The sequence below is a fragment of the Thamnophis elegans genome, chromosome 16 (genome assembly GCF_009769535.1).
Source record: "Thamnophis elegans isolate rThaEle1 chromosome 16, rThaEle1.pri, whole genome shotgun sequence".
NCBI classification, from domain to species: domain Eukaryota; kingdom Metazoa; phylum Chordata; class Lepidosauria; order Squamata; family Colubridae; genus Thamnophis; species Thamnophis elegans.
In genome coordinates, this window is record NC_045556.1 from 28,628,092 (window position 1) to 28,651,012 (window position 22,921).

The window sequence follows — 22,921 nt, forward strand, 5'->3', positions numbered from 1 at the left end:
GAATCACTTCCTTGCCTTGGTTGTTAAGTGAATCACTGCAGTTGAGAAGCTAATCACCCAGTTGTTAAATGAATCTGGCTTCCCAGGCCACAGTCGTTAAGTGAATCACTTCCTTGCCTTGGTTGTTAAGTGAATCACTGCAGTTGAGAAGCTAATCACCCAGTTGTTAAATGAATCTGGCTTCCCAGGCCAAAGCCGTTAAGTGAATCACTTCCTTGCCACGGTTGTTAAGTAAACCACTGAATTTGACAAGTTTCCAACCCGGTTGTTAAATGAATCTGGTCTCCCTGTTGATTTTGCTTGCCAGACGGTCGCAAAAGGGAATCGCATGACCCTGGGCACTGCGACGGTCATAAATATGAACCCGTTGCCAAGCATCTGAATTTTTCACGGGGGAGGCTGCAAAGGACATTAACTGCGAAAAACGGTTGTAAGTCCCATTTTTTCAGTGACATTGTAACAGGGGCCGACTTGGGAGTAAGGCCACAGGTGGACCGTGAATGGCCCCTCCCAGAGGAAATAAAAGAGGAGCGAAAGGGGAGTGGAGTTTGCAGGAGACCCTTTGTTCGCTTCATTGGTTCGTGACTCTCCGAGATTCCTGGCCAAGTTCTTCAGATGTCAGCCTGGCATCTCTCCAAGCCTGATAAGGTCTGTGACCGTAAATCCTCTCTTGAAAGACTTTGCTGGATGTGAACAAGGGTCAACTTGGGAGTAAAGCCATAGGTGGACGTTAAAGGCCCCTCCTTTAGGGAATAAAGAGGAGCGAAAGGGGAGTGGAGTTTGCAGGAGACCATGAGTTCAATTCATTCGGGTGAAGATCTGTTCCTGACTTCTTGCTAAGTAATTGCTGCTACAGTGTGGAGTTTGGAAGATATCGGCCTGGCAGCTCTAAGGTCTGTGACTGTAAATCCTCCCTTGAAAGACTTTGCGGGAGGTGAAGGAGCAGAATTCACAGTCAATTAATTTAAAAAAGGGTCTTTTCTTGGGACCAGGAGTTTGCCTCAGGCTCCTCGGGAAGCCTCGCTCACAACAATTGCCATCGGGCCCGAGAAAAAAAAATCTTGTGTCTTTTCAGTATCTGCCTTCCAGTGAAACACACATACACACACACACAGTTGTGAGAACTTTTGCAAGGGGGGGAGGGAGAAGAGACAGCTGGGGAGGGTGTGTAAGGTGGAGGGCAGAGGAATAGTGAGGATTTTCACACCCACGTCCCAAGCAGTGTGAAGGCTGACCTCAGCAAATGGCAAGAAAGACAAAATATTTGGAACATTTGCTCCCTGGGGACACACACACACACACACACACACACACACACACAGAGTTAGTCCTGGACTTACAACAGTTCATTCAGTGACCGATCGGAGTTACAACGGCACTGAAGAAAGTCTGACTTAACGCCATTTTCGCACAGTTACAACCGTTGCAGCGTCCCACGGGATCAAAATTCAGACACTCGGCAAAGGATTCGTGTTTATGATGGGTTGCAGTGTTCCCCACCCCCACCCTGGAGGTCATGTGATTCCCCATTTTGCAGCCATCTGACCAGCAAAGTCGAGATTCACTTAATAACTGGGTGACTAACTTACTAACGGTGGGGATTCACTTAACAACTCAGGCAGGAAAAGTCACAAAATAGGGGGAAACTCACTTCACGTCCCACTTAACAATGGGTGATTTGGGCTTAATTGTGGTCATAAATCGAGGACTACCTGTACTGACTGCTAAATTATCTCATCCCCTTCATGTGGTGCCCTTACAGATACAGCTTAACAACTTAACCCCAACTTAACAACAGTTCGTTTAGCGACCATTCAACAGCACTGAAAAAAGGGACTTTTATGACCATTTTTCACTCTTACGACCATTGCAGCGTCCCCACGATCACGTGATTTACATTCTGATGCTTGACAATTGACTCACATTTATGACGGTGCCAGTATCACGCAATCCCCTTTTGCAACCTTCAGTCAACGCGGGAGACCAGATTCACTTAACAAGTCATAAAAACTCACTTAACAAATTTCCTGTAGCCATGTAAATTGGGTGTGTGTGTGCTCAATGATGGTCGTAACTCAAGGACTCCTTGCGATGATAATTACAACTCTCTCTGTCAAAAGAAAACGACTCTTCGAACTTAGCTCGATGCCTGAACCTTCCCACTCAGTCAAAGGCTTAAACCTCACTGTGTAAACGTTGCAGAAAAGTTGCTTAGATTGCAAAAAATGTGTCAGGCTAATGATGATTTAATAGCTGGCCAGCTTCTCTAATGCTGTAATGATGATGCAATGGTAGTAATGAATCAGCAGGGTTAGTTGACTGTTACCACATTAAGAGCCTGTATTATAAGAGAGGACCTGTTAGGGTGTATCTCACTCTCCGTGTGATCTTCCTTGCTGTAGCTGCTGATTGTTTGGCCTTTACCTAGTATGTGTATGTATATTCTTTTGTATAGATAAACCACTATTTATTCTCTGTTTGATGCGATTGCTCCTGGGTTGTCTCAACTAGTACCACTGAGCGCACTCTGATAAAATGAATATTATTTTAAGGGGGTACCCTCTTTGCGAGAAACGTCACAATTAGGAAGCCTGCGACAAATGGCAGCTTTCTAATTGCTGTCGCCCCCCCCCCAACTCTGCCAGCTGCTGGAGGCACCCCAAATGTCCCCGAGAGATTGCGTCACCTGCCAGACGTCGGCCCCCATCCCTTCCATCAAATGCGTTCCATCAGAGTCTCTCTCTCCCGGGGCCATCCTGCGCCCACGGACAATCCCCTCCAGGGACCCACCCATGGCATTTCGGGGCTTCCCATCCTCAAGCCACAAATTGTAGTTTGTAGGTCACTTGGTGGCCGTTATCCCAGCCGTAAAGGACTTTCTCCTTGGGGTTGTAGTCAATTTGGGTGGTGAAGGCAAATTCATTGCGGAAGGGCAGCTCGGGATGGACTTCGGTGGCAGTGTGGGTGTCGTAAGCGTAGGACACGTGGCTATCCCTGGCGCTGCACTCATCCACGGCGTAAAGCACGCCGCAGACCACAAAGCAGTTCCCATAAGCGTGGCGTCGGAGGCTGGTCTTCCACGTGGCCTCCTTCCGCGTGGAGAGGTCGGCCGGATCCAGCTTGCTCACCACGATGATCTCCTGCTGGGAATAACCAGAATCCATCGCCGGGTAGATCACCCACAGCCCGCTCTCGTCCACAGCCAAGTCGATGTCGGAGTGTCCGCGCCACTTCCAGGGCGTGGTGTCCTCGTAGACCACGTCATCCAGGAAGGACCAGGCGGCCACAAAACGCTGGCGCAGGTCGTATTTGATGAGGTTCCTGGTGAAGGCTCGGTTGTAGTAAAAGGAGCCTTGATACACCACGTGGCCGGTCCCGATCCAGTTGTAGGGGAGCTTGTAGAGGTTACTCCAACGCCCTGGGAGGTACGAAAGAGCTTGGGGTAAGAAATGCAACCTTAGAATACAGAACAACCAAATTGGAAGGGACCTTGGAGGCCATCTAGTCCAACCCCCTGCCCAAGCACTGTTTCTGACAAGTGGCTCTCCAGTCTCTTCTTAAAAATCTCCAGCGATGAAGTATCCACAATGTCTTGTGGCAGAGTGTTCCACTGGTGAATTGTCCCCACTGCCAGAAAATTTCTCCTTCTTTCTACATTAAATCAATCAATCAATCAATCAATCAATCAGAATAGTTGGGAGGGACCTTGCGGTCATAAGTGGAGAACTACCTGTAGAGAGATTTGTCACCTGCTTAGCTTGTCCATGAGCCTGTTGGAGACGTTGAGAGGAGTCTCCTTTCAGGATGGAGACACTGTGGTCATCAGATGAACAGAGTTGGAAGGGACCTTGTAGGTCATCTAGTCCAACCCTCACTTGACAAGAGAAATGTTGAGCTCAACTGTGGTCATAAGTCGAGGAATGTCTCTGCCTACTGCCTCTACTCTAATCCTTGACTTAAGACCGGTCGTAAGTCACCTTTTGCGTCCTTCCGACGAGCGAAGCCAATAGGGAAGCCGGGTTTAACATAACTACATAATGCCAATCTGACAATGGCCGCCATTGACATAACAACGGTGGCCAGAGAGGTCGTAAAGCGGGGCAAAACTCCCTTATCAAACCTCTTGCATAAGAACCAAAACATTAGGTCATAATGGTGCTCGTAAGTCGAGGATCATCCATGCTGTGTGTCTGTTTGTCTGGGTGTTTGCATTTGTCAAGGCCAGGGACCTTACGGAGGAGATTAACAGAGTTGGAAGGGACCTTCTGGGTCATCTAGTCCAACCCCCCACCCCCACCCAAGCAGGAGACCCTACATCATTTCTGAAAGATGGCACTCCAGTCTCTTGAAAGCCTCCAGGGATGAAGCTCCCACAACTTCCGAAGGCAACTTCTCTTCCTTTGACTATAGAATGCCAGAGTTGGAAGGGACCTTGTAGGTCATCTAGTCCAACCCCCAGCCCAAGCAGGAGACCCTACACCATTTCTGAAAGATGGCACTCCAGCTTCTTGGAAGACTCCAGGGATGAAGCTCCCACAACTTTTGAAGGCAACTTCTGTTCCATGGGTTGATTGTTCTCCCTGTCAGAAAATTCCTCCTTATTTGTAGGTTGAATCTCTCCTTGGTCAGTTTCCATCCATTATTCCTTGTGTGGCCTTTGGGTGTCTTGGAAAATAGCTTGACCCCCTCCTCTCTGTGGCAGCCCCTCAAATATTGGAAGACTCCTATCCTGTCTCCCCTGGTCCTTCTCTTCACAAGACTAGCCATGCCCAGTTCCTACAAACATTCATCGTGTACTTTAGCCTCCAGTCCCCTCATCATCTCTTGCTCTTCTCTGCGCTCCTTCTAGAGTCTCAACCTCTCTTTTATAGTGTGGTGACCAAAACTGGATGCAATACTCTTAAAGCGTGGCCTTACTAAGGCTTTATGGAGTTGTACTACGGTAAGATCTCACTTGATCTTGATTGTATCCCTCTGTTCATGCAATTTAGGATTGCATTGCCTTTTTTGGCTGCCGCTGCACATGCTGAGCTCATGTTTAAGTGACTGTTAGCCTCCCAGGAAACTCCCACAGCCATGAAGGGGGTCAGAGGGAGTCTCATAGACGGTCCTCTGGGAACTGTGTGCTTGTTGGTACAGGTAGTCCTCGACTTATGACGGACTTACCTGGGGGTAGTTACGACCGGAATTCAACCTTCCTAGGGTCACCGCATCCTGTTTTCACATCGCCACATTTGCCGCACTTGGCAATCACATCTATGGCCATTTGCACACCTCGAGGTCACGTTTTGTGATGGTTTTGTCAAAAACCCAGGGGTTATTTCTGGCTTTTGGCCAAACTGTGCAGCGTTGAATTTGCATTTGCATTCACTTAATGACTGCTGCAAAAATCCTTGTAGGATTCTATAGGTCACGTGGCCGACCCGTTTCACGACCGTCATATCTCCATGACAGTCGTAACTGAAGGACGACCTGTAAGCATTAGGATGGAATCTTCCACAGCAATCAATGGTGAGTTGATGTATTTCGTAAGGAGGGAGGAAGGAAGGTAGGTGGACGGGTGGATGGGAGGGAGGGAGGGAGGGAGAAAATTAGTGCAGGGAGAGAAGGAGGGAGCGAAGTTAGAAAGAAGGAAGGGTGAAAAAGAGGAAGTAAGGGAGGGGAAGGGCAGGAAGGAAGAAAAAAGGGAAGAAAGGAAGGAAAGAAAGAAGGGAGGGAGGGGATGGGGAAGGAAGGAATAAGGAAGGAAGGAAGAAGGAAGGAAGGAAGAAGGGAGGAAAAGTGAGGGGATGGCGAAGGAAGGAAAAAGGGAAGGAAGAAAAAGGAAAGAAAGGGAGAGAGGGGATGGGGAAGGAAGGAAAAAGGAAGGAGGGAAAGAAGGGAGGGAGGGGATGAGGAAGGAAGGAATAAGGAAGGTGGAAAGAAGGGAGGGAAAGGGAGGGGATGGGGAAGGAAGGAAGAAAAAAGGATAGAAAGAAGGGAGGGAGGGGATGAGGAAGGAAGGAATAAGGAAGGAAGGAAGGAAGGAAGGAAGGAAGAAGGGAGGGAGGGAGGGAAAGGGAGGGGATGGGGATGGAAGGAAAAAAGGGAAGGAAGGAAGAAAAAGGGAAGAAAGGAAAAGAAGGGAGGGTGGGGATGGGGAAGGAAGGAAAAAAGGGAAGGAAGAAAAAGGAAGGAAAGAAAGAAAGGAAGGAGGAGATGGGGAAGGAAGGAAAAAAAGGGAAGGAACGGTGGGAAAAAGACAGGGTCCCATCTTCCATTATCCCTTTATTCATTCAACCCCCTCTTGACGGGAAGCTATTTCAGGCAGCGCAGCGTCTCCCCAAAACCCAGCTGGCATAGAACATCTGTGTCTCGACCAAAGCAATTGTTTGTGTGCAGGTCACGAGGTCCGCGTGTCTTAAATTCCAGTGGGAGTCATGAGCAGACTATTTACAAAAGTCGGCTTAACACAAAAATTAAAATTAAAGAGGCATTTTAAAGGGCAGGACACCCCCCCCCCCGCTCAGATCTCAGACCCCCAAAAGAGAAGAGTTCTCTTAGCGACTCACCCCGCAGTCTCCCAAAGCAATCTTTTTCCCCTGGGTTTGCTGCGGAGTTGTTTTCACCATGCATGGGAAACTCCCGGCCAAAGGAACTGGCCGGGAACCAGCTCAGGGAAAGGGCAGGCAGGGAAACTTCTGACAACTTCTTTTTTTAAGAATCCGCTTTGCTTTCAAATTGGGGAGGATCATCCAAGCAGGAGAAGCACCCGGAAAAATTAGAAAGCAGAAAAAAAGAAGAATGGGGTAGCTATGGAAATGAGGGAGGGAGGGAGGGAGGGAGGGAGGGAAGGAAGGAAAGAAGGAACGGAGATGAGAATGAGAGGAAGGAAGGAAGGAGGTGAGAAAGAGGAAAAAAGATTAGAATGAGAGGAAGGAAGGAAAGAAAGACGGGAGATGAGAATGAGAGGAAAGAAGAGATGAGAATGAGAGGAAAGAAGAGATGAGAATGAGAGGAAGGAAGGAGGAAGAGGAAGAAAGATTAGAATTAGAGGAAGGAAAGAAAGAAGGAAGGAAGGAAAGAAGGAAAGAAAGAAGATATGAGAATGAGAGGAAAGAAAGAAAGAAAGGAGAAAGGAAGGAGATGAGAAAGAGGAAGGAAGGGATTTAGGAAGGAAAGAAAGGAAATTAGAATGAGAGGAAGGAAGGAAGGAAGGAGATGAGAATGAGAGAAAGGAAGGAAGAAGATGAGAAAGAAGAAGAAAGATTAAAATTAGAGGAAGGAAAGAAGGAAGGAAAGAAGGGAGATGAGAATGAGAGGAAGAAAGGAAGGGAAGGAAGGAGGAAGAAGATGAGAAAGAGGAAGGAAGATGAGAATTAAAGGAAGGAAGGAGATTAAGAGGAAGGAAGGAAGGAAGGAAGGAAGGAAGCAAGGAAGGAAGGAAAGAAGGGAGATGAGAATGAGAGGAAAGGACGGGAAAGAAGGAGATGAGAATGAGAGGAAGAAAGGAGATGAGAAAGAGGAAGGAATAAGAGGAAGAAAGGAATGGAAGGAAGGAGGAAGAAGATGAGAAAGAGGAAGATCTGAATTAAAGGAAGGAAGGAGATTCAGAGGAAGGAAGGAAGGAAAGAAGGAAGTGAGATGAGAACGAGAGGAAGGAAAGGTGGAAGGAATAGAACAAAGGGCAACAAGAGAAAAAGAAACCAACTAAATCCTCTTTTTATTGGTATCTCTTCCATGTTTGGGAAGGTCTTTTAAGCCTCACTTAGTCCTTGTGGTTACAAACTAAAGCCAGGACACGCGACACTACCGTGGCTTCTTCAGCTGGCCCCAGTTCACAAACCATGGCTCAGTCCACGGACAACCCACCCTCACTTACCTTTGCAGCCCCCCCCCCCCCCAGCCCTTCCTCACCTTGCTTGAAATTCTCCAAATTGCGGAATTCCAGCAGGCTGTTCCCGTAATAGTAGTTGGCCACGTAGATCCGGTCATCGGTGGCTGCCGGGTCCTTCATCCAGGCGCCCTCGTTACGACCGTAGCTGTGCTGCTTCTCGGGGGGCTCCACCGACTTTAGGGTCCCCTCGCACGAGGCCTCGTGGGCTGCGGGTCCAAGGGAGAGAGGATGGGGAGAGCTGGGGATACCCCAGTGCCGCATATGCCAGCTCAAATCCCAGTGAAGGAGGCCCCCAACCACCGAGGGAGGTAGGATTCACACATACCGTGGCTGGGCGGGGGAGGGACCTCGGGAACGTTGCCACGTTTCCTGGAGAGCAGAGGAGGGCCACGTCGACTTTGGAGCGTGGCACCGATGCTGGTGGTGGGGGCCATGGAGGTGGCGTTGTCAGGGGAAGAGGTAGGAGGACTTTCTCCTGACCTGGGGAGGGTCTCTTGGTCCAGTGGTTTGAGTCCAGCTTCTTTCCCGGGGTTTTCTGCAAGAGAGGAGCATTCTTAGCAAGGCCAAAGCTGGGGATTTCCCCACAAATGGTAACCCTCGACTTATAACAGTGTTCCACGCTACTGTTGAGGCCCGCCAGGAGAGCTGGCAGCAGATTCGGACAGTGAGGAGGTTGGGGAGGAAGATGGGCCAGTCCTGAGTCTGGGGAGGGCTCTGATGAGGACTCTGTGTCGGAGGCAGAGAGGGGGCCAGGGCCGTATGCCAGTTATCAGCTGCCTTCAGAGTCAGACATCAGTGAGGCAGAAGAACAGCTGGAGCCTGTTCCCAGTGTGCGCATGCACAGAGTTTCCAGACAAAGCTAAAGAACAGGGGTCGACTTGGGAGTAAAGCCACAAGGGGATGATGAATGGCCCCTCCCAGAGGAAATAAAAGAGGAGCGAAAGGGGAGTGGAGTTTGCAGGAGACCATTAGTTTGCTTCATTGGTTCGTGACTCTCCGAGACTTCTTGCCAAGTTCTGCAGATACCAGCCTGGCAGCTCTCCAAGCCAGATAAGGTCTGTGACTGTAAATCCTCCTTTGAAAGACTTTGATGGAGGTGAAGGAGCAGAATTCACAGCAAATTAATAAAAGGGATTTTTTGTGGGGACCAGGAGTTTCCTTCAGGCTCTTGCGAAGCTTCATCCACAACAGCTACAAAGGCAATGGAGAAAAGTCTCTCCCCCACCCTTACTCACCGTGGCTGCTTGCCACCCCCTCTGCTCCTGCTCGGTGCCCCGCTTTGTAGTACAGGTGGCCCCGGATGGCAGTCCGTTCCCTGGAGGAATTGGACTTAGAAGTGGGTGGTGGGAGACCCGTCCTGCCCTTGGCACTTTCCTTCCTCGTTTTTTCTGCCTTCTCCCTGGGAATTTTGGGGATCTCTTTGTCCCCCAGACTTTTCCGAGGACCGGCGTATTTCTGAACGCTCTCCTTGTGCCTTGCTGTGTCCTAAAATGAGGAGAGAGACACAACAGCCCTGCAGAGACGGACGGGAGAAGTTTTAACTCTTAGGATCTGTGCCGACGAGTGGTTATAAAGCCGTTTTGGTCAAAGCAGATCCTCGCAGGAAAGGGAATCAAGGTCAAACTCAAGGAAGGAACCTGGGAGGAAGTTCCAGGAAGAAAGAAACAGGGGTCACAGGCAAGCAAGCAAACGGATCCAGAGGTTGGAGGAGGTGTGACTGGCGCATTCTAGCCAGAGCGACGGGGGGGGAGGGGCTCACCTGCGCCTTGTGCTCTGGACTTGTGACGGAGGCATCTTTCTGGAGCAGCTGATGCTCCAGATTTGAAAGCTCCTTCTTCAGGCCTAGCACGATGTCCGAGTAGTTCTCGTAGCGCTTCATCTGGTCCGTCAAGTGGAGGACGCTCTCCTTCACCACGTTGCTGTCGCGGCTCAGGTTACTCCTCACCGTCTGGGGTGGGGGTGGGGGGCAGAGAAGAGATTGAGCATGTGTGTGTGGGGGGGTGTTTGGGGTGGGGCAGTGACAATATGAACACACTGCATTGACTTGGTAAACCAGCCTTCCTGCCTTTCCAAACCCTTCCCCTTTCTTCAGCAGCTCCGAAGCCCTGAATCTTAGAGGCCATCTAGTCCAGCCCTGCTCAGGAAACCCCTCCCCCCCAGCCCAAACCAGCGTGGTCTACTCAAGCAGACCCAGCACAGGCAGCCTCATTGCGTTGTAGTTCTGCAGCTGAGTGGCTCTTATCCTCTCCCTAATCCTTTCACCAGGATCTACTTTAATTATCACAGAATAGAATAGAATAAAATAGAACAGAACAAAACAGAGATGGAATGGAATGGAATGGAATGGAATAGAATAGAACAGAGATAGAATGGAATGGAATAGAATAGAACAGAGATAGAATGGAATAGAATAGAATAACAGAGTTGGAAGGGACCTTGGAGGTCTTCTAGTCCAACCCTCTGCTTAGGCAGGAAACCCTACACCACTTCAGACAAATGGATACCCAATGTCTTCTTAAAAACTCCCAGTGTTGGAGCATTCACAACTTATGGATTCAAGTTGTTCCATTAATTGTTTTAATTGTTAGGAATTTTCTCCTTAGCTCTAGGTTGCTTCACTCCCTGATTAGTTTCCACCCATTGCTTCTTGTTCTACCCTCAGGTCCCTTGGAGAATAGCTTGACTCCCTCTTCTTTGGGGCAGCCCCTGAGATATTGGAAGACTGCTATCATGTCTCCCCTAGTCCATCTTTTCATTAAACTAGACATACCCAGTTCCTGCAACCGTTCTTCGTATGTTTTAGCCTCCAGTCCCCTAATCCTCTTTGTGGCTCTTCTCTGCACTTTTTCCAGAGTCTCAACATCTTTTTTACACCATGGCGACCAAAACTGGATGCCGTATTCCAAGTGTGGCATTATTACCAAGGCCTTATAAAGTGGTATTAACGCTTCACGTGATCTTGATTCTCTCCCTCTGTTGAAGCAGCCTAGAACTGTGTTGGCTTTTTGGGCAGCTGCTGCCCACGGCTGGCTCCTATTTAAATGGTTGTCCACTAGGACTCCAACATTCCCTTTCACAGTTACTTCTGTTGAGCGAGGTTTCCACCCATTGCTTCTTGTCCTGCCCTCAGAGAATAGCTTGACTCCCTCTTCTTTGCGGCAAACCCTGAGATATTGGAAGACTCCTATCATGTCTCCCATAGTCCTTCTTTCCATTAAATTAGACATGCCCAGTTCCTGCAACCGTTCTTCATATTGTGGCTTAAATTCAGGGACCACTCAGCGGGACAGAAGAGACGGAATCCTGGCTTTCTCCAGTAGGACATCATCTCAAGGGCTGGAAGACCTCTCCTGACCCCCTCAGCTCCCCCACTTTCTCTGAACCCACCCAGTTCCTGCTAAAGAAGGAGAAACACAACCCTCACTGGGAGAACCCCAAGAAGTTGAAGGTCACCTCTTCCAAGGTATTCATCTGCTCCACCACCTCTTTGATGTACGAATGGACCTTCATCAAGTCCATGCTGTAGAGGGCACCTTCCAGGAGGTCGGTGATGGACTGCAGCTGCAGAAGAAGCGGGGAGAAACAGGTAAGGTACCAGGCGAGAAAGGAGTTCTAGTCCCACCTTAGGCATGAAAGCCGGTTGGGTGACTTTGGGCCAATCACTAGGAGACAGTGAGTTCTAGTCCCGCCTTAGGCATGAAAGCCGGCTGGGTGACTCTGGGCCAATCACTAGGAGACAGTGAGTTCTAGTCCCGCCTTAGGCATGAAAGCCGGTTGGCTGACTTTGGGCCAATCACTAGGAGACGCTGAATTCTAGTCTCGGCTTAGGCATGAAAGCCGGTTGGCTGACTTTGGGCCAATCACTAGGAGACGCTGAATTCTAGTCCCGCCTTAGGCATGAAAGCTGGTTAGATGACTTGGGCCAATCACCAGGAGACGGTGAGTTCTAGTCCCGCCTTAGGCATGAAAGCCGGCTGGGTGACTCTGGGCCAATCACTAGGAGACAGTGAGTTCTAGTCCCACCTTAGGCATGAAAGCCGGTTGGATGACTTTGGGCCAATCACTAGGAGATGCTGAATTCTAGTCCCGCCTTAGGCATGAAAGCTGGTTAGATGACTTTGGGCCAATCACCAGGAGACGGTGAGTTCTAGTCCCGCCTTAGGCATGAAAGCCGGCTGGGTGACTCTGGGCCAGTCATTCCCTTTCAACTCTGCCCACCTCGCAAGGATGTTGTTGTTGTGGGGAAATGTTGGATATATTTGCTGCCTGATGTTATTTGTAACTCTAATAAAGGCAGGATATAACTAAGTAAATGAATCAATAAACAAGGAAGATACCAAGAGATCCATTTCTCTCGGTGCTTTCCCCGTCAGGTGTCCCCGGAAGTCTGATTAGAGCAGCCCCAGAGAATCCTAGGACAAAGGGGGTCTCAACGGGGGCTGGTGGTGGGTGGGGTAGAGACCCCCCTGCCCCACTTCAAAGGAAGCCCCTCCTTGGCTGCTGAAATCCAATCGTCCCTTTCTTTCATTCCTGCTGCCTTTGGCAAAATGTGGAGGGACTCTGAATGCAGCCAGGGGGGTGGAGTTCAACCGGAGGGAAAGGGGAGGGGTCTTGCACCACCTTTGGGGTTGCATCTGCAGGGTCCTGACGACCTGGGGTCCCCCTACCCTAGGGATCAGCAACCTGCAGCTCGAGCCGCATGTGGCTCTTTCATCCCTCTGTTGTGGCTCCCTGTCGCCATCCGGCGCCACAATTTTGAGAGAACTTTTCGGTTGGGGGTCGGGGGGGGGAAATCAGGAGGAGACTCCGGTCAGCTCCACAGTTGATAGGGCTTTCAGTTAGGACAGGTAGAGGAAAAAGGGCGCCATGCTAGGAGGAGACTCTATGGTGGGGGACTTCCGGTTGCGTCCGGAATTGAACGGTGGCTTCTGGTGACGATCTTTGTGGCTCCTGGTGTTTTCTTTTCTGTGGGAAATGGGTCCAAGTGGCTCTTTGAGTGCTTAAGGTTGCTGACCCCTACCATGCCCTGAGCCCCTTCCCTACCTTGTGAAGTTCAGGGGCCTGCTTCTTAAGCCTCTCCGTCTTCCACTCCTCCTCACAGGGGTTGAGCGAGGCTGGGGGGGCAGCGCAGGAGCAGCGGCAGTCGCTGCCCGAGCTGACCGTCTCCACAGTGTAAAAGTCCTCCCCTCTCCTGCTGCCTTCCTGGAGGCGGTCGCAGGCGGCTTTGCTGAGGGGGCGCAGGATGCATTTGCAACGGCAGTTGGCGCCTTCGGAGGTCATGCGGACCTGTTCAGGCTCTCCAAAAAGCTAGAAGGGGTGGAAAGCAGGAAGGGGGGGGGTTAATTTAGGTAAAGTTTCCCTTCGTACATATCTGCTAGTCGTTCCTGACTCTAGGGGGCGGTTCTCATCCCGTTTCAAAGCCGAAGAGCCAGCACTGTCAGAAGACGTCTCCGTGGTCATGTGGCCCTTCCCACCAAAGGTGGCTCCTATTTTTTACTTGCATTTTGACTTGCTTTCGAACTGCTAGGTTGGCAGAAGCTGGGACAAGTTGTGGGAGCTCACTCCGTTATGCGGCGCTGGGGATTTGAACCGCTGAACTGCTGACCTTTCTGATCTACAAGTTCAGCCTCTTAGCCACTGAGCCACCGCTAAGTTAATTTAGCAGCCTCCAAAGCCCCTAGGGATTCTCTGCTTGGTCTACTGTCCCTCCCACTAACCCAAACCGCAGGCCAATCCTTGGCTCAGCCGAACCCATGGTGGGTTTTCCAACCAACCAACACAATTAGGCAAAATCACAGAATGGGATGGGCCCCGCGATCTCTGGCTCCCTGGAAAATGGGGGGGGAGGGAGTGTTTTCTCCTGCCAACCTCTGGAGGGAGGGAGGAAAGAGGCTGAGGGTCATAGAATTTCTGGGAAGGGGAGTTTGACTCCTGGCATCCAGCTGCTCTTGGCCCTGAATGGGCCAACCAAGATCTAGCTGCAGCTAGAATCAAGTGGTGGGTAGTTCCAGAGAGTGAGGAGGGATCCTAAAGCATTCAAAGGGATAATTTCTAGTAAAATGGACAGTCAACACATTAATCTTTCCTTCCTTCTTCACTAATTCCCTTTCTTTCTTTTTCCTCCCTCCTCCCTTTCTTTTCTTCTTCTCTTCTCTTCCTTCCTTCCTTCATGCATTTCTAACTTATTTGCTTATTCATTTCTTCTTTCCTTAATCTACAAATTACAATGTTCCTTCCTTCCTCCTTCACCCACTCACTCACCCTTCCTTTTCTTTTTCCTCCCTCCCTCCCTTCTTTTCTTCTTTTCTTCCTATTTTCCTTCCTTCCTTCACATATTGCAAACTTACTTATTTCTTTCATTTCTTTCCTTAATCTACAAATTGCAAAGTTCCTTCCTTCCTTCCTACATTTCAAATGTATGTACTTATTTCGTTTCTTCTTTCCTTAATCTACAAATTTCAATGTTCCTTCCTTCCTCCCTCCCTCCTTCACCCACTCACTCACCCTTCCTTCCTTGCTTCCTTTTCCCTCCCTTTCTTTTCCTTTCTTCCTAGTTTCCTTCCTTCCTTCCCATATGCAAACTTATGCATATATTCTTTCATTTCTTCTTTCCTTAATCTACAAATGCCAAAGTTCCTTCCTTCCTTTCTTTTTCCTCCCTCATGCCCTTTCTTTTCTTCTTCTCTTCCTACTTTCCTTCCTTCCCATATTGCAAACTTACTTCTTTCATTTCTTCTTTCCTTAATCTACAAATTGCAAATTTAGTTCTTTTCCTTCCTTCCTACATTTCAAATTTATGTACTTATTTCATTTCTTCTTTCCTTAATCTACAAATTGCAATGTTCCTTCCTTCCTCCTTCACCCACTCACTCACCCTTCCTTCCTTCCTTCCTTCCTTTCTTTTCCTCCCTCCTCCCTTTCTTTTTCTTCTCTTCCTACTTTCCTTCCTTCACATATTGCAAACTTCCTTCCTTCTTTCATTTCTTCTTTCTTTAATCTACGAATTGCAATGTTCCTTCCTTCCTCCTTCACCCACTCACTCACCCTTCCTTCCTTCCTTCCTTCCTTCCTTCCTTCCTTCCTTCCTTCCTTCCTTTCCTTTCTTTTTCCTCCCTCCCTCCCTTTCTTTTTCTTCTCTTCCTACTTTCCTCCTTCACATATTGCAAACTTCCTTCCTTCTTTCATTTCTTTCCTTAATTTACCTATTGCAAACTTCCTTCCTTCCTTCCCCCTCAGCTGTTCTATGGGGCCATAGAGGCACTGTAACCGACCTCAACCACATGCAAACCTGGCCCTGGGCGGGGGAAAGGAATCCCCCCCCCCCAAGGAAACACACCAGAACCTGCGAATTGGGTCCCCGACAGAAGCTTTGCAAGTTCCCCCTGGGAGAGTTGGCACCTGCCTAGACCCAGCACACCCCCTCCCCTCTGTCTCCAGAACCAGGCACTGGGAAAGAAAAGCCATTTGACTTTTGCTGGTTCTCTCTCTAGCCTGAGGCTACAGCTCCCCAGGCCCTTGCAGAGAGGCGATGGGAGTTGTAGTCCCAACAGAGCCAGAGGTTGGAAAAGGCCGCATCTGGCCTGGAAGCTCCGGGCAGCTGTCCGGGCAGCCCATCAAGCCCGGCACACTCACAGATCTTGGCTCCAAGAGAAAGGAAACTGCGGGGCTGGAGGGAGGGGGAGATGGAGGGAATCCCCCTCCTCCCCCCTCTTATCTCTCCCCCTCCTGGCAAGATTGGCTTACTTTCCCAGAGAACACAAAGACACACACAACCCTCCTTCACATACGCTCTCCGGCTGTGTTCCCACGACTGGACGTCCCAAGGAAAAGGGGGGTCACAGCACCCCGGACTGGCCCATCCTTTGCTAGGCGCCCTTCCTCCCCACCCCACCCTCCATGGCTTGTTGTCTTGCGGGCTCTGGCACGGCCCAGCCAGGATGCTGGAGAGCAGGGGTGGGGAGGGGAGGGGCGGAGGGGACTTCTCTCCCCCCATTGCCCAAGAATTGCCCTTCTTCTCCACATGAGGATGATGCGCCTGGGCCTTTTCTTGCCGTTTTCCCACCCTTCTCGGCTGTATTTGCAGGCGGCACCTGAAATGGAGATGATCTCCGTGACGGGTTGGGGAAGCTGGGACGCCTCCTCCAGCTGTGCCTGCTGTGGGAGGGGGCTGAGGGGTCAGGGAAACAAAAATGGAGTCTATTTGAGAAAGATGCTGCCCAAGCCCCCCCCAAACAGTTTTGCCTTCTTCTCTTCCCTTCTCCCCCCCCCCTTTTTTTTTTCCTTTCCTTTCTCCTTTCCTTCTTTCCCCTTCCCTTTCCTCTTTCCTTTTTTCCCTTCCTTTCCTCTTCCTTTCCTCCCCCTTTCTTTTCCGTCCTCTTCCCTTTCTTTTCCTTCCCTTCCTCTTCCTTTCCTTCCTCCCTTCCTTTCCCTTCTTTCCTTTCTCCTTTCCTTCTTTCCCTTCCCTTTTCTCTTTCCTTTCCTTTTTCCCTTCCTTTCCTCCCTTTCCTTTCCTCCCTTCTTTTCTTTCCTCCCTTCCCTCCCTTCCTCTTCCTTTCCTCCCCCTTTCTTTTTCCGTCCTCTTCCCTTTCTTTTCCTTCCCTTCCTCTTTCCTTTCCGTTCCTTCCTTCTTTTTGTTTCCTTTCCTTTCCATTTCCTTCCTTCCTCTTCCTTTTCTTTCTCTTCCCCTCCCTTTCTTTTCCTTCCCTTCCTCTTTCCTTTCTGTTTCCTTCCTTTTGTCTCCCTTTTCTCCCTCTTTCCTTTCCCTTCTTTCTCTTCTCTTTCTTCTCTTTTCCTTTCCTTTCCCTTCCCTTCTCTTCCCTTTCCTCCCCCTTTCTTTTCTTTCTCTTCCCTTTCTTTTCCTTCCCTTCCTCTTCCTTTCCGTTTCCTTACTTTTTTTCTGTTCCTTTTCATTTCATTTCTTTCCCCTTTTCCTTCCTCTTTCCTTTTCCTTCTCTTCCATTTCTTTTCCTTCCCTTCCTCTTTCCTTTCCATTTCCTTCCTTCTTTTTGTTTCCCTTTCCTTTCCTTCCCTTCCCTTCCTCTTTCCTTCCCTTCCCTTCCTCTTCCCTTTCTTCGCTTTTCCCTTCCCTTCCCTTCCCTTCCCTGCTATGCAGGAGCTGATGAACCCTGGTTAAGGAAGCTGAGCTCTTTCACACACTCACACTCACACACACACACACACAAAGAAACAGCTGAGGTGGTGCCTGGACCTGCCGTCTGCAGCAGCACCGGAGGAGCAGAAATCTTTGGGGATTGAAACAACACTCAGGTGTCCAGAGATGTGATTGGCACAAAATGTGAACGTTTGTTCTGCCCCCGGAAGGAGCCGAGTTGATTTGGCCAGTCACAGAACAGGTTAATCCTTCACTTGCAACCATCCATTAGTTACTGTTCAAAATGCTGTGGCTTGAGCAGGGGCGTTGGACTAGAAGACCTTCAAGGCCCCTTCTAGCTTTTTTCTTCCCTCTTCCTCTCCTTCCCTCTCTCCCTCCCTCCCGTTCCAAATGGTATCAGGTCTTCGCTTGAGGAGGCGGTTGGACTAGAAGACCCTCCAAGGTCCCTTTCAACTTTTTTCTTCTTTCTTTCCTTTCTCCTTCCTCCTTCCTTCCCCCCTACCTTCTACCTCCCTACCTTTCTCCTTCCTTCCTTCCTCCCTCCCTCCCTCCTGGCTCAAATGGTATCAGATTTCTACTTGAGCAGGGGGTTTTGACTAGAAGAGCTCCAAGTCCCTTTCACTTTTTTCTTCCTTCCTTCCTTTCCTCTCTCCTTCCTTGCTTCCTTCCCCCTTCCTTCCTACCTCCCTACCTTGTCTCCTTCCTTTCCTTTCCTCCCTCCCTCCCTCCTGTCTCAAATGGTATCAGATCTTCTACTTGAGCAGGGATGTTGACTAGAAGAGCTCCAAGGTCCCTTTCACTTTTTTCTTCCTTCCTTCTTTCCTCTCTCCTTCCTTGCTTCCTTCCCCCCTTCCTTCCTACCTCCCTAACTTTCTCCTTCCTTCCTTCCTCCCTCCCTCCTTCCCCTCCCTGTCTGAATGGTATCAGATCTTCTGCTTGAGCAGGGGGTTGGACTAGAAGACCAAGGTCCCTTTCAACTTTTTTCTTCCTTCCTTCTTTCCTCTCCCTTCTTCCTTCCTTCCTTCCTTCCTAACTATCTCCCTTTCTCCTTCCTTCCTTCCCTCCCTCCCTCTCACCTGTCTGAAATGGTATCGGGTCTCTGCTTGAGCAGGGGGTTGGACTAGAAGACCTCCAATGGTCCCTTCCAACTCTGTCATTCTGTTCTTTGCCAGCCAAGGCCCACCAGTGCCTCCCAGCACTCTTTGGCATGCGGGCCAGTGCCACAACCGCTCCCTGCCTGGCACTTTGCCAGTTTGACCAACCCCGACAAAACAGGCTCCATCTTTGCAGCTGTCCGAAGAAACTGATCCTGGATTGGGCTGTGCGGGCCGGGTGGGGGGGGGCTCTTTCCCCACTGACCGGATGATTCATTTTGGGAGGAAGGCGGATTCTGGCAATCATTTTTTCTCAAAGATTTCCATAACTCTCATCCCACGGCCTCTCAGCGCATTTATGTTGTGCTGCCAGACAAAAAAATAATCATCTGAGCATTCTCACCAAGGACTGAAAAGGTTGTCCGCCTGCGTCCTCAACTTACGACGATAACTGAGCATGATCCTTTTTGACCAGTGTTTCTCAACCTTGGCGACTTTAAGTCCTGTGGACTTCAACTCCCAGAATCCCCCAGCCAGCTGCGCTGGCTGGGGGATTCTGGGAGTTGAAGTCCACAGGACTTAAAGTCGCCAAGGTTGAGAAACACTGTTTTTGACACTAAGCGAGACCGCTGTCAAACGAATCCTTGCCTTGTTTCACGACCTTTCTTGCCACCATCGTTAAGTCAGTCGCTGCCGCTGTTAAAATTAGCCACACAATTGTGAAGTGAAGCTGGGTGCCCCAGGGACCTCTCTGACGGTCGCAAAAGGGGGATGTTCCCGGGACGCTACGACCGTCATAAATAGGAGGCCGTGGGACGAGAGTTGCCAAGTGTCTAACAATGGTGGCAAGAAAGGTCGTGAAACAAGGCAAGGATTCGTTTCACAGCTGTCTCGCTTAGTGACAAAAAGGGTCATGCTCAGTTGTCATCGTCAGTTGAGGACGCAGAAGGACAACCTTTTCAGTCCTTGGTGAGAATGCTCAGATGATTATTTTTTGTCTGGCAGCACAACATAAATGCGCCGAGAGGCCGTGGGACGAGAGTTGCCAAGTGTCTAAATTTTGACCATCGGGATGCCGCAGCGCTCGTAAGTTCGGAAAACCAGTGATGTCCCTTTTTTTTTTCAGTGATGTTGTAACTTTGAACCTGTGGTTCATTTCGCCTGTCTCAAATATTCAACCTTTTTAAAATTTCTATCTTTAAAAAAAACCATTCCTTACAAAACTGGGCATCTCCAGCGTCTCAACACTGGTAGAAAATTGGAGATAAGCCTTGGTGCAATTCATTTATTGGACTTCACCATGGGGAGAAGGGACAACATGGCCATGACTTAGAATTTTAGGATTGGAAGGGGCCTCGGAGGTCTTCTAGTCCATCCCCCCTGTAGAACACAGGAGTCTTAACAGAATAACAGAGTTGGAAGGACCTTGTAGGTCATCTAGTCCAACCCCCTCCACCCAAGCAGGAGTCCCTACACCACTTATTAACAGATTAAGAGAGTTGGAAGGGACCTTGGAGGTCATCTAGTCCAACCCCCCACCCCCCAGGCAGGAGACCCTACACCATTTCTGACAGATGGCAGTCCAGTCTCTTCTTGAAAGCTTCCAGGGATGAAGCTCCCACAACTTCCGAAGGCAACTTCTGTCCATGGGTTGATTGTTCTCCTTGTCAGAAAATTTCTCCTTGTTTCTAGGTTGAATCAATCAATCAATCAGAATAGAGTTGGAAGGGACCTTGTAGGTCATCTAGTCCAGCCCCCTCTACCCAAGCAGGAGACCCTACCTACACCATTTCTGACAAATGGCAGTCTCCCTCTCTTCTTTGCGTCTGAATGCCATCCCTCTCAAATGGCTGTCCTGTCTATTTTTAAAACTTCAAAATCTTGCCTATTATCATCATCATCATCATCATCATCCACAAGAGCAGCTGTTCCCTTGATTTAATTCTTCTTCCCTTTCAGGGAAATTCTTCATCTTTGACTTAAAAGTTCTCTTCGTAAGGAAAACCATGGCCTGTTTGTACCACCAATGTGAAATACACCAGGGGGAGTGAGGAATGCTAGCACATATTGTGTGCTTGTGCATCTATGTGTGTGCTGTGATGCCCCCAAAGGCATCATCATCCATACATATTTTTCAGAGGGCAGATTGGGGTGAAAAGCTGGCACCCATGCTCCTCATTTGCCTCTGCAAAGTAATGATTGGGAGCGGACCGGAGGCAGAGAATAGCCCTCCCCCTCTTACACATATTTTGTTTTGAAAAATTTATTCCTTTTTATGCTCCTACATACAATTATAGGTTAAAATTCATCCGGTTATTCTTCTTCTTTATATTTGTCATTCTTATGCATTTGCTATCCCATTGAAAAGGTTACCTTACACAGTTTGAGTTGCTTTATTTCCCATCCCTTCCGCCTGCTTTATTAACCTTATTTCCCCTTTCTTTTCTCCCTCCCTCCCCTCTCTTCTCTACTTCCTTCCTTCATCACCTCTTGCACATGTTGTTAGTGTGTGTGTTTGTGTGGGGGTTGTTGGTTTCACTTTGCAACAGGGATAAAGGCTGCGTTGGTGTAGGGAGGGGACAGAATGCCACTTCGGATCGGGGTGTTTTGGGGTAGGGAGCAATCCGGTGGTCGATTTCCCCCCCCTTTCAGTGTTTTAATTGGTCCCTCGGAAGTCATCGGGGGTAGTCAGCCTTATTGAATGGAGGAAAAGGGGAGTGGAAGGGAGGTGATCTGGCTATAAGAAACTGCCACAGATGATCCCAGGCTATTCTGGGCTGGTGCTTTGCCCCCCCCCCTCTTTTTTGCATGCCGGGATTGACCAAGGGAGGAAACTTGGCAGCCCACCAAAGAGAGGGGGGGAAACCCTTTCTGGGTGGATATTGATCGCTTCCAGGGCTCAATAAATCAATAAAAGCATCTATACAAACCCCCCCCCCCACTTCCCTTCCTATTGAGTTATTCCTCAGGCTATTTTTTCATTTGTGTATATCCTACATATTTTTAAATTCTCAAAAGAGATGGGTTGATTTGCTTCCAGAAAGCAGCCGAGGTCTTCCCAGGCCAAATCTTGGAAAGGGACGAGCCCTCTGCACATGTTCAGAGGCCGTCTCCAGAAAGGGCCACAGGGGGCCAAGCAAAAAATTGAGTAAAAAAATAAAAAAAGTTTCTTTCCAACAAAAGTTAATTTTTCCAAAAGAACGCCTTAAATAAAGAAGTGACTTCTCTCTCTCCTCTCTCTCTCTCTCTCTCTCCCTCTCCCTCCCTCCCTCCCTCCCTCTACCTCCCTCCCTCCCTCCCTCTCTCTCTCTCTCTGTCTTTCTCCTGGCTTCTGCAGCCCTTCCTTAGCAGGAAGAGATCAAGTCTCTCTTTTAAGAGGCTTCTGTCCCTCAAAATTAAAGGATCCCTGGATCTTCTCTACTCCAAGGGGCACGGGGGGGGGGCACCCTGACACCCTCCAGACCTCTCCGCTATAAACCACGATTTTTGGTTTACAGCCAGCAAAGCTCCAAATAGGATGCATTTGATTTTTTTTTTTAAATTCAACTTTTAAATCAACTTTAAATTGAAAATTTAGAAAGTTAGAAAAAACCTGGAAGCCGCAGAAACGGCAGACGTTTCAAAGTCAGATCCATCAAACTGACGGGTGGCATCATCATCCACAAAAGGAAAAATGGGGTGAATCACCCAAAATCCATCCGAGTGAAGAAGAGTAAATACAACAATGGAAGGAGGGAGACAGGAGAGGGGAAAGGAAAGGAAGTAAGGGAGGGGGAGTAAGAGTAGGAGAGAGAGGGCAGGAAGGGGGAGAAGAGTGGAGGAGTGGGGGAGAGGGAGAGGAAGAAGAAAAGAGAAAGGAAAGGAGGAAAGAAGAAGGGAGAGAAGGGAGGACGGACGAAGTAGTAGGGTTGTTGTAAAATAAGATCAGGTAGCATGAAAGTGACCCTGATTATATTTTTGATTTGAATTATGATCAATGTTAAAGACATAAATCATATAAATACCAATAGTATGCATATCAAAAGGACATAACATCTATAAATAGTAAGGAGAATGTATATTTGTGAAGGTATGTATGAGATGGAAAAATAAAACTTTTTTAAAAAGGAAAACGGGGCGAATCTCTGAGCTTGGAGGGGGGGAAGAGGGGCGCAGAGCCCGCTCACCCACATTCGCGAAAGCTGGTTTCTCCAAGAGACCACCGCCCCCCAAAGCCCATCAAGGTGCCCGGGTGGGCATCCCATGGGGGGCAGTTTTCCCCCCATGCCCCCTCCCCACTCCCGAGGGGGGGGGGTCCTACCTTCCCTGTCCCCTGCGCCGGGACGGAGGAGAAGATCAGCTGGAGGAGAAGGGCGGCGATCCAAGCCAGGCGCCCCCGACTCCTTGGGGTCCCCATCGTGACGACCCCCGAGCAGGGGCAGACTGTGTGCGCAAACGCCGAGAGACCCTCCGCCAACCGAGCGCGCCGGGCACCGTCTGCTGAGCTCTGGGCGCCCTGGAGGGTGGCTCGGGGTGGGTGGGTGGGTGGGCAGGGAAGAAGGAGGGGCTTCCCGGCAGATGCCCCGCCCCCTTCAGCTGGCCAGCGCGGGATCAGGCTGACTCTCCCCCCCCATCCACCCACCCACCCAGGACAGTCCAAGCCCCCTCCCCACCGTTCCTTTGGACTAAGGGGTGGAGGGAGGGAGCCTGATGCACCTGCTCTGTGTTTTCTGCACGGGAAAAAACTTCTCCCCCGTTCCCCCCCCCCCCCGAACGCCGTCACTCTGCGAAACAACGAATCCCCTCAACTGTCAAACTCTTCACTAAGGCTGCCTTACTCTTGCTATCAGTCTTCTCGTC

The 22,921-nt window shown here is 49.6% G+C and overlaps 1 protein-coding gene across 1 annotated transcript; it reads right to left on the reverse strand.

Annotated features, from left to right (window-relative positions):
* Positions 1–2,015: 2,015 nt before the first annotated feature.
* Positions 2,016–22,568, reverse strand: OLFML2A (olfactomedin like 2A). The gene is made up of 8 exons (XM_032232406.1): positions 22,383–22,568; positions 12,920–13,183; positions 11,330–11,437; positions 9,636–9,824; positions 9,112–9,361; positions 8,202–8,411; positions 7,897–8,082; positions 2,016–3,418 (listed from the first exon to the last, which is right to left on the reverse strand). Exons 1-8 carry the CDS (start codon positions 22,476–22,478, stop codon positions 2,817–2,819), a joined length of 1,905 nt encoding a protein of 634 aa, XP_032088297.1. The 5' UTR covers positions 22,479–22,568; the 3' UTR covers positions 2,016–2,816.
* Positions 22,569–22,921: the final 353 nt, after the last annotated feature.

Bases quoted from the DNA above. Each gene is read 5' to 3' on its own strand.
- OLFML2A (XM_032232406.1), bottom strand. From the start codon at position 22,478: ATGGGGACCCCAAGGAGTCGGGGGCGCCTGGCTTGGATCGCCGCCCTT. The intron at 9,825-11,329 runs GTGACCTTCAAC...CCCCCACCCCAG, and splicing joins AGATGAATACCTTGGAAGAG to ACGGTGAGGAGTAACCTGAG. The intron at 9,362-9,635 runs GTGAGCCCCTCC...TCCTCATTTTAG, and splicing joins GTCCAGAGCACAAGGCGCAG to GACACAGCAAGGCACAAGGA.